The sequence below is a fragment of the Carassius gibelio genome, chromosome B16 (assembly GCF_023724105.1).
Source record: "Carassius gibelio isolate Cgi1373 ecotype wild population from Czech Republic chromosome B16, carGib1.2-hapl.c, whole genome shotgun sequence".
NCBI classification, from domain to species: domain Eukaryota; kingdom Metazoa; phylum Chordata; class Actinopteri; order Cypriniformes; family Cyprinidae; genus Carassius; species Carassius gibelio.
The window spans coordinates 14117223-14129630 of record NC_068411.1 but is presented as its reverse complement, the minus strand read 5'-3'; the positions used below and the strand labels follow the sequence as shown (position 1 = coordinate 14129630).

The following is a 12408-nucleotide window of genomic DNA, read 5'->3' as shown; positions in this document are numbered from 1 at the left end:
TTGGTCTTTGGTCACATATTTCACCACATTTCACCAATGACCACAAAACCAGTCTTAATTTACTGGGGTATATCTGTAGCATAACCCAATAATACATTGTATGCATCAAAATTATTGGTTTTTCTTTTATGACCAGAATCATTAGGCTATTAAGGAAATATCATGTTCAGTGAAGATAATTTTGTACATTTCCTACCGTAAATATATCAAAACTTAATTTTGATTAGCAATATGCATTGCAAGCAGAGAACTTCATTTGGACAACTTTAAAGGTGAAAGATATAGTTATAAATAGTTGAATAAATAGTTGATCTAAATAGTTATATCCTAACAAACCATACATCAGTGCAAAGCTCATTTATTCAGCTCTCAGATGATATATAAATCTTAATTAAACAAAACAAAACAAAAAATTAACCCTTTTTGTGGTCCAGGGTCACATATAGGAACAACATTTTTACATCCAATAAATCATCAGTCAATTGAGTAAAGACACATTTTACCTTTTGTTTTGTTTTTTATTATGTTTACAAAGCAAAACTATATATATATATATATATATATATATATATATATATATATATATATATATATATATATATATATATATATTTATATATTGCAACAAAGCAATTCACATTCCACATTAAATCAGTCAAAGTCAACCAAATTAAAATCTAATGAGGTCTTTAATTGGTCTTAAAGCCCAGAGTTTGTGCATCTTTCATCATGCATCTTTCTCATATGTCCTGATAGCGACCACATCATCCATGACACATTTCTGAAGAGAGAGAAAGAGAAAGATCAGGAGCATGCTAAACAATGGATGCAACACCCAAAAGCCTAATCAAAGCTGATGTTTCAGGTTAAATTCATTCATTTTGAAACATGTAGGTAAATGAAGCATTTGTTTTAATATTGTGCAGATGGCCTGTACACATACCGCTATCATTTTGGAGTCTTGAATCTCTCTTTCGATTATTGTGGTCTTCCCCTCCCAGGTCTGCTTTTGAATAAGTTTGCCATCTTCAAGGCTCAAAGTAGTCTAAAGAGAATGAATATAAACAGACACAATTATGCTCAAAAATAATAAACTACTTTCCACACACGCACATACACTTTGTAAAATAGAAAAGTATATAATCCTTACCCTGACTTTCCTGTCATCTGCTGTTGTCTCGTCAAATTCTTCATCTAATTTGAATTTGATTTCCAGGGTCTTGAAGGTAGTGACAGCTTTCATAGAGATGAAGCCCTGCTCATTCACAGCAATCGACAGACTGGGTTTTGCTAGGTTAGCCATTTGCCTAGAAGCAAAACCAGCACCTGTGTCCAAATACAGATTTGCTTGTAAAACAGATAATCAACAGGCATTACTGCTATTACAACAGGTGAACTAATAGGCCTACAGCTGGACATAAAGCTTCCTCCTGACGTTAGTAGTAAACATAATAATAAAACAAATTTATATATCTTACCTACAGCCTTCATGTATTCATCAAAATTGTCACTTGAAGTCATTTTCCATTTACCAACAAACTGCTCGACCATTGTTATTGCTATATTCAGTATTTAATAAAAAAACAAACAGAATATTTTTTGTTTAATGTGTATAAAAAGTATTACAAAGGCTCAGTGCAGAACAGAGGCAGATTTAAAGAGTGCAAGGATAAGAATCTCCGCTCACTGGCCAATCAGAAGAATCGCTGTGATACTTGAGAATTTGATTGGTTAAAAGATTTTAAAAGGCAAGGGCTTGATAGATCAATTTTTGAATATTAGATTAGATAAAAACACAAACCATATAGTAAAATGTTGATTGTGCAAATAATAATAACAATACGTTTAACTTGACATCTTGAGTGGAGTTTTGTTGACGTAAGAACGTCCATCTAGTTTTGAGATGAAATACTTCAGATGCTAAATTGAATCTTTGTTCTTAATGGGTATTAATAATTTATTTTCTGTTTGAATCTGCACTTAATCAGCCCATAAACTAGTAGCATTTTTCTAAGCACAGCAAACCCACGCTTCTTTTTTTTTCGCTGTCCAAGTTTAGTGCAGAAAACGGCGCCATCTGCTGATGATTAATAGTAAAGCAAATCTACAGCAGCAGTCCCGACATTAAAGAGCATAATCAGACATGAAGGTCATTCGTTTCTGTTTTAAATCACTTAGGATCAGAACTGGATGTGATTTCACTGACATAAATAATAACTTAATATTTGGTATTTAGCTGTCCCTGTCATCACAAGCAACAACAATCCAAATATCTTCAGTCATAAACCAAAGACTGTATAAAAACAGAGTCATAACTCACAATCCTATAGTCAGTCTGAGAATATTTTATTATACATTTTATAATCAAATTAAATATTTTGATTTTATATTTAAAAATGACCTCAAGTTACCATCAGGTAGCTAGTTAGCTAGCCAGTTATCATTAGCTAAGATGAAAACTAGAACTACCCTACACCTTGTGAATGGCAATACTACCTGAATAACATCATGAATCCAGTTATTATCCCTCTGCATGAGCAACACAAGCCTGATCTTCATGGATAACAAAGCCCCAGCTCATCGTGGTCGCATCATCATTTTATATATATATATATATATATATATATATATATAAACATTTGTGTTTTTGTGTGTGTGTGTGTGTGTGGTAATCTGCGACAGGAAATACTAAATGAAACCATAATGGAGTAGGCCTACAATATTGCACAAAGGTCTTTAGATGCAAATATTTGCACTCAATGGAACCATAATTAGTTTAAAGAATTTGTAGAGAGAGAGGAAATAGAAGAAAAAAGAGCATTAAGAGGCTTCTTGCAGAGGCTGATTATTTTATTGCTTGTTCTGCTGCACTAGCAGCGCTGAATCAACTACTGCCTCGCACATATTTTCCCACGGGCTGGAAGCTGCTGAGACAGATGGAGCAGATAGAGTCCGTGCGGACAGTCTGACAGAAAATAAAGAGAACATTCCTATCAAAAGCTTATTTATTTGTTTATTTACTTACTTTTTTTATCCTACTAAAATTATGTATAATTTTAAAATTACTAGTTAAATAAAAATACATCTATAAATATATAAAGAGTATTTATAATAGAATGACAATATGACAAGTGACAAAACAGATATACATCTATCTTTGTATTATATTTAAAGTAAGAAAAATAGTCATCAAAATGTAGTGTATCATTATTTTAAATCAAATGTGTGATTTAAAGCTATGAAAATGTTATATATTTGAATTTGTATTAATGAATAAATTAATGAATATATATATATATATATATATATATATATATATATATATATATATATATATATATATATATATATATATATATATATATATATATATATATATATATATGACACTATTTTATACTGAGAACTTTGTTTTATGGTATTAATTTATTCTTTTCTCTGTTTGCTGAGAAGTGAATTGGCAAGAGGAGATTTGAGTGGGTGACTTGGAATTAATTTCTTTGCTTTACACCATCTTGAAGTAATACAAAGGAATAGTCTTAACTGTTAATAGCAAGCATATTTTGTTGAAACTGTTTCTTAAATAGACATTATTCTTCACTGCAACTGGTGTAATCTTGCAAAAAGAATACACAAACACACACACAAACAAATATTCTTGTGTGTAAAATTAAGATGTTTGAAGAGAAAAGAAACCCAATGTTACATCGCCATAGCACCCAAATAATTAAATGAAACAAATAATTAAGAAGAAGAAATTATGTTAATAAACTTAGCCCATGTGTTATAATAGGTTTACTATCATCTGCATTGACAGAAGCTTCATAAAAAAAACAGAGTACACCATGTTCACAGAACCCCAAACCTTTATTTTCACCAAATTTTGCACACACAGAAATGAGAGGGGGAAAAGACAATTTCGGCAGCCGAAGACACTTCAAGCATATTTATAGAGGAGACAGTGATATGAAAAACAAATCCAAGTAAAATCATTATCATTCAGTGCATATTCCGCATTACTTCACTTCCAGAGAGATAGGACACAAATTCTCGGTCAACCTAATGTGGACACACACACACACACATACACACACTTACTCCAGTCGCACGAAAACAAACAAATAGAAAAGTCACACGTCAAAAGCTGTAGTGGGGAGTATATGAGGATACATTCAGCTGGTAAAGATGTTACCTATTTTATCAAGCCAGGCAGATGCCAGAACATTCAGAGATATACGACTCCCTTTATTACACCGCTGCACTAATGAAGATGTCTACTACATCAGCCTTGAGTGCCGAAGGCCTGAATCAATGAAGAGGAACGGGGCAGGTCAACGAAAAGAAAACCTCGCTCATAGGGAGCAACAGGGTAAGAATCGGCTGCTTATTTTTTTTCCTTTTCCTTTGTAATATAACGCAGGCTATGTCAAGCTGTCTAGACTCTTGTCCAAAGGGTCCAGAAAGGGTGCAGTGTTTTCCAAACATCAGCCAACAAAAGAGATCGACATGCAGATGTGCGTAACATTTCAAGAGAGTTATATTTCATTTTATGGAAGGATAATATGCAAAGAAACTAAAAATACATTTTTGCTTACAAATGAAACACTATTAACATGTTTTTATTTGTTTCAGTACTCATATTTCAAGCTATTTGTTCAGGAAAATGTCTTGATCATGCTGTATATAAATGTAAGTGCACTATATATTCATGAGTCTGGGTAGGTTTGCGTTTTTAAAATGGAAATCTGGGGCCTGAGCACTGAAGCTTTTTGCATTCTTCACAATTACACCAAACTTCACATCATTTAACACTATAAACGTAAGCGGGCAGCTTACTCACGACATCAAAAACCTTTCACATGATCAAACCTGACGTGCCTCAACCAAAACAACTGAGAAATCGACAGATGATAATAAAAGGAGAATCAACATAACGTGTCGTGGGGATTTGTAATCATTCAATCTGATAGACAGAAAGATAGATAGAGAGAAAGCGATAGAGTGAGAGATAAAAAAAGATGTATTTACAAAATAATACTTGTGTCTTCCTATTACTCTATGTAATATGGAAGCCGCTTTCCGCCAATGAATAAAAAATAAAACTAGGTAATTGCGACTTTTATATTTCACAATTCTTTCTCCGAATTACGAGTTCATAACTTGCAATTTTGACTTTATAACAAGTTTTATAAAGTAAAAACCGCGAGTTATAAAGGTAAAATTACGAGATATATAACTGCATTTCGGACTTTTTTTCTTCAATTCATATCACACAATTTTCTAAGAATTTTGAGTTCTAAAGTCAGAATTGCGAGATAAAAAGTCGCAGTTACCTTTTTTTTATTTTTTATTTAGTGGCAGAAACGGGCTTCCATAATGAAATCAAGCAAGACCGTTCAAACTGTATACGAGTGTGACACTAGTTGTTCTGACTGGTGTTTACCAGTGGTTATGTGTGTGTGTGTGTGTGTGTGTGTGTGTGAGCAGGATAGGATGACGGGTTTGCTGATGAAGGGTATGAGGAGGAGAATAACTTCACGCTATTAGTTCTTCCCTCAGCTCCTTGTTCCTGCGAACAATTGCAGCATGTCGCTCCTGACGGGATCAAAACAAACATAGGATCACACACATCACAATTCTGATTATTCATTTGAAACTGATATTTGAAAATAATTACTGCCTATCCAAGTACCTAACTAATGGTGTTTATGTTTTTGAACGAATTGAGACAACCAATGATTCACCTATTCATAAAGACGTTCCTGAATGAATCAGCTGTTTGAATGAATCAGCTGACTGAATGACTCATACATTAAGACTTGACGCCACCTACTGGTGGTTTTAATTTCATATTTAGAGTATCATTTCACATTCGTTTCACAATTAAAATATAAAATTATATATTATTTATTCAATGCGAAATCAAAATATTTATTTTTGTCATGTCTATGTAATGTTTTTCACAATATCTAATTGGCACGTCATATAATTTGATTAATAAAGCTAATGTAATAATATTTCTAAAAATTTTAATGAAAAAATTAATATTAAATAATAATTACATTTTATAAATAATGAAAAACTAAACTATATTTTGAATATATATATATATACATATATAAATTTACTTATAAATTAAATAATTAAATAAATAATTGAATTATAAAATATTTACTCAATTACTCAATTTTTAATTTATAATGTTTTAAACTTTAGTTTATTTTGAATATATATATATATATATGTATATATATCATTGACTAATTGAAATAAATAAATGAATTATATTATATTTAAACAATTTTTACTCAATGTTTATTTCAATTGTCTTTTAATAAATATAAATATTATGAAAAGTGTTTAGCTCACCTTCTCATGCAGGCGTTCTATCATAGCTGCCAGTTGGGCCTCACGGTTTTCCTTGTTCTGCTCCATCTTCAGAATGAGCTTTTCCTCTGCCATCTTGCTGAAGTTGCTGTTTTCCTCCATGGCTTTGAGCAGCACATCCCTCTCGTGCTCACGTTTCTCAGCCAGAACTTTGAGCACATGAGCTTCCTGGGACTGTTGAGGAAAGTCATTATATGCATTAGCATCCGAACATAAAGGCGTGGAAGGGAATACAATTCCTCAAGGTTAAATGGATTCTAATGTTGACCAGTATTGATTGATTCATGTACATTTGTCTGTGGTAATAAAATTGTAAGCTGTAAAGTTACAGCTATTAAGCTTCGATTCATTCAGTCCCACTGACCCTCCTGCGGTTCTCAGCAGCCTCCAGCTTCTTCTGGATGTCCTCCAGTGACATATCCCTCTTCTTTGGAGGAGAGGTGATGCTGTGGGCCACGTCTGTCACGGGTGAGGGAGGTTTCAGAATCACCTCGAAGGCCTGGCCCGAGGCCCTTTTGTTTATTGGCTTTACTTCCATATCTACAAGACAACGACCCATGCCAATTAACCTTGCTTAATAAAATGCTTTAGTACATCATAATTATGGCATAAAAAGTCATAGTTGTTAGATAAAAAAAGTTCGATACTAAGTCATAGTTATGAGAAAAATATCTAAATAATGTCATACTGATGACATGTCATAATTATGACTTCTTATAAACTTGCTCGCAATTTGATCTTACTGACTTAATTTGATATTTATCTTAATTATGACCCAGTATGTCATAATATCACTTGTGTTATAATTTAGACTTTTATTTAGTTATAGATTTTATTTTTTTATATATATATTTTACATTTTGGTTTAATTTTGACTCTTTATGTCACGATTATAGTTTGCCAAATCATGATATTTTTTCTTGTGTATGGCAAAAATTGGGCTTCCATATATCATTTACATGTTTTCATAAAATGTAACAGCATTATTAATCAATATTCTACATGATCAACATTTTTTTTATGTTTTTGGAATTATTGTAATAAAAAGTTGATATTCACATAAAATGTCATAATTATGGCATACGAAGTTATAATTATGACATGATTTAAAATCAGAAAAGTCTATTTTTATGTCATTATTATAACTTTTCATTTAATAATTTAGACTCATAATAGCAATTCTATCTCATAATTATGACTTAGTATGCAATTATTTTGACTTTCTCAAAGAAAAATTGTATCACTATTTGACATTTAATGTCATAATTACAGCTTTGTATATCAGAATTTTTTTTTCATCTCAGTTTTGACTGTAGCAGATATTGGCTTCCATATATATATATATATATATATATATATATATATATATATATATATATATATATATATATATATATATATATTTTTTTTTTTTTTTTTTTTCAATCAATCAATTCAATCAGTTTTTATATTTTTAAAAGTATGATCAATAAAAGAAAAAAGATAAGATGATCAACATTTAAAATGTGTTCTTTTGTTTAAGCCCTATGTATTTATATTTATTATATACATTTTTTTTATTAATTTAATTTATTACGTAACAACATATTAATTAGATAAAATATCAGTTACAGCACCTCTGATTTTGAATATAGTTTTTTTCTGCAGCTTCTCTCACTTACCTTCAAACTCACAGACAAGGTTGTTGCGTGTCTGTGGGCTGAAGCAGGAGCAGATGAGCGAGAGCATGGACAGCTCCTTCATCTTCTCCTTGTATGCTGGAACAACACATAATTGGCCCCTTGTTAGTCGTACACACACCCACTACACATACGTTTACAGGCCGGAGCTTATTGCCCGGTCTCTACAGCTCTTCAGAGGATTCAACGGGGGCCTATAACATACCCTCCACTTCAGTTTATACTCCTCATCTCTCATCGTCTGTCTCTATGATGCTTCAACTGAGTGAAAGCAGCTCTGCTACTTTAGAAACATTAGCTCATTTTAAAAGACTATGATTTTCATTACAGCAGTGAACAATGGAAAAAAAATGATTTAAATAGTTAAATATCTGTAGAAATTAAGTGCACATGATTAAAATGTAGGGAATTTCCCAGCACGACCACTATACACTGAAAAAAAAAATGTATGATTTAGTTTGAACCAATTATTACTCAGAACCGCAAAATTTCACACTGTGGAATATTAAAGCTGAAAGACTGAAATATTAATTTCAAATCTTTTACTTCCAACTTTGAAAAATGAGTGTATTGTTTTCCTCAGTGCATGACAAATGAAACGCATAACATAATAAACCAGCTGGAACACAGCAAGGCAAATCCCTGGAAAACTCATATTAACATAAAAACTGGCACAAATGGAGTCTACGGAAAGACTTTTCTACAGCTTGCAGACTCATGAAAAATGCAGGAGGCACGCTAATGACACTTCCCATTTCCTGCCCTCTGTAGCGTTTTACAGATTACAAGAACATCTAACAGCCCATTAGCTAAAGAATTACTGTCAGACACCAGGCAGACTAGGACACACTAAACACATGTGACTAAATAAAATAAAAACAATTATGCAAGCTTGATAGCCATCAGTTAGTTATATGCTAAGAGGAGACAGAAATCCCATGCTTCCAATGTTCAAATTACACCTTTTTCTTGCCAGGGTCACCTACTGGTGTCCACACAGTGTCAATACTTGTGTGTCCGGTGCTGCAAAGGCCAGCAGCGTCCCACTGCTGCAGGGCTGGCCGCTCTCCCAGTCTGCGTCCGTTTGGCCTCCTGCAACTCCTCTGCTATTCTTATCAATATCAACAACCGGGCCACAGGTCAGGAGCCTCACACTGATCAATAGACCCTGACAGGACAAGCCCACGCTAGATTCGGAAAGGTGACTTTACAGCTTCAGCAATTTTGCAGGCTACACAAAGTCAGAAAATAAATAAATAAAAAATAACAGTGAAATCCGCCCATGCCATCTAGTCCTGAAATGACTCCACGATAAAACGGTGGGTTTCACTATTGGGGAAAAACCAGAATAAATTTGAAATTGTATTCTTAATCGATTTTAAATGACTCAAAGCATTAATGTTGTTTAATTAAAACAGTGCATGTGATGAATTAGTTAGGCCTGTGTGCTGTATCTCACATGAGCCTTATTAGCTGGTTTCTCGAATGCATAAAAAGGTTAATTAAAAATAAAATGGAGTGTGAATAATAATCTGTCAGCTTGTTGTCAGTGATGCCAGCATTCAGACTTCGTGTCTATAAACCAAGGACGATGACATCCACAGCAAAAAGCGCCTCCAATCGTCTAATTAGTACACATAAAGCAAGAATCGCTGGTTAAATATGAGTTTTAGAGGGAAATGCTCCTTGAGGAGGTATTCGTGGGGATTTTATGGCTAGATTGTCTGGGCTGTTTTCTTGGGTGCGGTCTTTCTGCATTATGATGCGCGGCGGCAGGAGCAGGTGCGCCATCGCCAATCATCACACACACATGCCACTACTGACAATTGTACCTATAATATTTATTCTAATTCATAATAGTAATGTCATCCATTTTGTTTTGGCTTTATACTACATTAATTAGAAAAAACGCGAAATCTACCATCGTAGAGTGCCTCCAATAACGCAGATTCTATTCGCATTTACTTGTGTGTGTGTGTGTGTGTGTGTGTGTGTGTGTATATATATATATATATATATATATATATATATATATATATATATATATATATATATATTATATGCTATTCATAATATAAGAAATATATTAATATAGCATTGCATATATTTTGAAGCATCGTATATCTTGAAAATGACATGGTAGGCTATAACGCTTTGCACAGACGTTTACACGTTTACAAACGCAACGATGGATTAAGGCGACAAGTGGAAAAATGCGCAGCACCTACCGATAGCTGTTTTGGCCATGTTGTCCCTTCTTGAATCCGTGTTATTTTCCACACTGGTCGAGGTTTGTGCCAGTGGCGTTGAGAGCGGATGATGCTTAAGGCACTGAGTCAGCAGAGCACAATGAGGAGCGCGGAGGGATGTGAGGAATGGGAGCGGCTGACTGGTTCTGATCCACTCCGCGCAACAGCAGATTGGCCACCGGCTGCACTTCACCTCACTGACGTGTGGAGAAAAGGAGGAAGGAGCTAATCTAATCGAGCGTCGTAATGTGAGTTTAAATATTTAAGGCATATATATGATTGCATTGGTTTGTTAAAAAATACCTGGACACTTCTATGAATAGGGAACTAAATAGAGCCTTGAATTCACTTTTTCTTTTTTTCTATTTCAACGAATGGGCAGATAAATTGTGTGCTTGATCTTCTATAAAAATGCTGAAACCCAATCTAGAGAGGTTAAACTACATGCATATAGCCTAAATGCTAACTAGGTGCAGTTTTCACAACCCAAATGTTTGCAATTATGATTGGTGTCATTTTGTAATTGTCTAAACCTTAAATAAACATTGAATAGACAATTTGTCGTTTATAAACTAAATACGCCATAACGGGTAACATGGATGCAGATTTAAAGGGATAGTTCACCCAAAAATGTAAATTCTATCACCCTTTACTCACCCTCAAGTTGTATTAGTTTCGTTCTTCTGTTGAGTACAAAAGAAGATATTTTGAAGAATGTTGGCAGCCAGACAGTTAATGTATCTTTTGAATGGGGGGGGGGGGGGGGGGAACTATGGTAGTCAATGGGTACCATCAACTTATTTCTTTATTAGGCTGTCACTCACTGTAAGGACAAGCCAAATGTTGGTTTAAGAGAGATGTACTTGAGCAAATTTTCTCATATTTGTTTTAGTTACAGACTTGAATAGTTTAGATTGGTGAAAGCAATTAACATTAGCCTGACTACGTCAGACTTCGTACTTCAGCTCAATATCAGTTCAGTTTTCAGTTTTCCCCAGCTCCAAAACAGCCGGCCAATCAACAAATAGAGGGCGGGCTGAGAGCCATGACGTAGACGCTAAGTGCCGAATTTAGGATTGTAGTTTAGGTTAGGGAAATTGAAAACTGACACGGAGACACAGGATGATATTTGCTCTGTTGTGGAGAATATTCCCGGCATTTGCCAACTGAAGCCCGAACAAAAAGAGTGTTTGTTTCACATTCTGAATGGTGAAGTTGTGGCCCTACTCCCGAGTGCCGACAGGTTTTGAGAAAGGTTAAATTTATCAACTGTTACCGATCGTTAGCAAGAAACTGGGGAGGCCAAAGTCCAGCAAGGCGATAATTGTGATTGTGTACTGCCATGTATTTTGCTCGATGGTTTTGTTTTCGCAGCATTCCTGTGTTAACAGTGGAAGTTCGAGAAGGCCGAGACGTCACATAACACACATCATAACCAAACGTTATGGGATTGGTTTACGGTGAACCAATGATTTTAAACTTCAGACAAGTGCCCCCCCCCAAGAGAAAGAAAACACTTGTCAATTACGCCCTTCCGGTCTGTCTACGAAGCAAAGTGAAGTAGCAGAGTTTGGTTTTACCAGGCTAAATCAACATTGCAATTTGTGTAAACACTGAAATAAAGGAATGAGATTATTTACTTGTGTGCAAATTATGTTCTTTATTTGAGTGTCACAATTTTAAGGAATGTTAAATTTTTATAAGTGGGAAATCATGCAACAACATGTAATATTACAATTATGACACTATATAATCTGATGAAAACGGATAATACAATCATAAATATCAAAACCACATTTAAAAAAGAAAGTCACATGCATACTATCATAAATTCTGTGAATGGGTGCCGTCATAATCCAAAAAGTTGATAAAAACATCACAATAATCCACACGTAATCACAAAGTAATCCACACGGCTCCAATCAATCACAAAACACCCTGTGAAGTGAAAAGCTGTGTTTGTAAGAAACAACTCCATCGTTAGTCAGTCTAATTAAACCAGTTCATTGCAGTGGATGTGTTGGTGATTAAGTGATGTAACCATAGACTGTATAAAAACATGGACGTAGTGTCTGTGACGTCACCCATAGGTT

At 34.0% G+C, this 12408-nt stretch overlaps 2 protein-coding genes across 2 annotated transcripts; both read right to left on the bottom strand.

Annotated features, from left to right (window-relative positions):
• Window positions 1-628: 628 nt before the first annotated feature.
• Window positions 629-1643, bottom strand: LOC127975146 (fatty acid-binding protein, adipocyte). The gene is made up of 4 exons (XM_052578969.1): window positions 1479-1643; window positions 1151-1326; window positions 944-1045; window positions 629-781 (listed from the first exon to the last, which is right to left on the bottom strand). The coding sequence occupies exons 1-4, from the start codon at window positions 1549-1551 to the stop codon at window positions 728-730; spliced, it is 405 nt and encodes a 134-aa protein (XP_052434929.1). The 5' UTR covers window positions 1552-1643; the 3' UTR covers window positions 629-727.
• A 2205-nt stretch (window positions 1644-3848) lies between these two features.
• Window positions 3849-10488, bottom strand: LOC127974283 (stathmin-2-like). Its single transcript, XM_052577468.1, has 5 exons — window positions 10295-10488; window positions 8049-8144; window positions 6752-6927; window positions 6370-6561; window positions 3849-5595 (listed from the first exon to the last, which is right to left on the bottom strand). Exons 1-5 carry the CDS (start codon window positions 10311-10313, stop codon window positions 5536-5538), a joined length of 543 nt encoding a protein of 180 aa, XP_052433428.1. The 5' UTR covers window positions 10314-10488; the 3' UTR covers window positions 3849-5535.
• Window positions 10489-12408: the final 1920 nt, after the last annotated feature.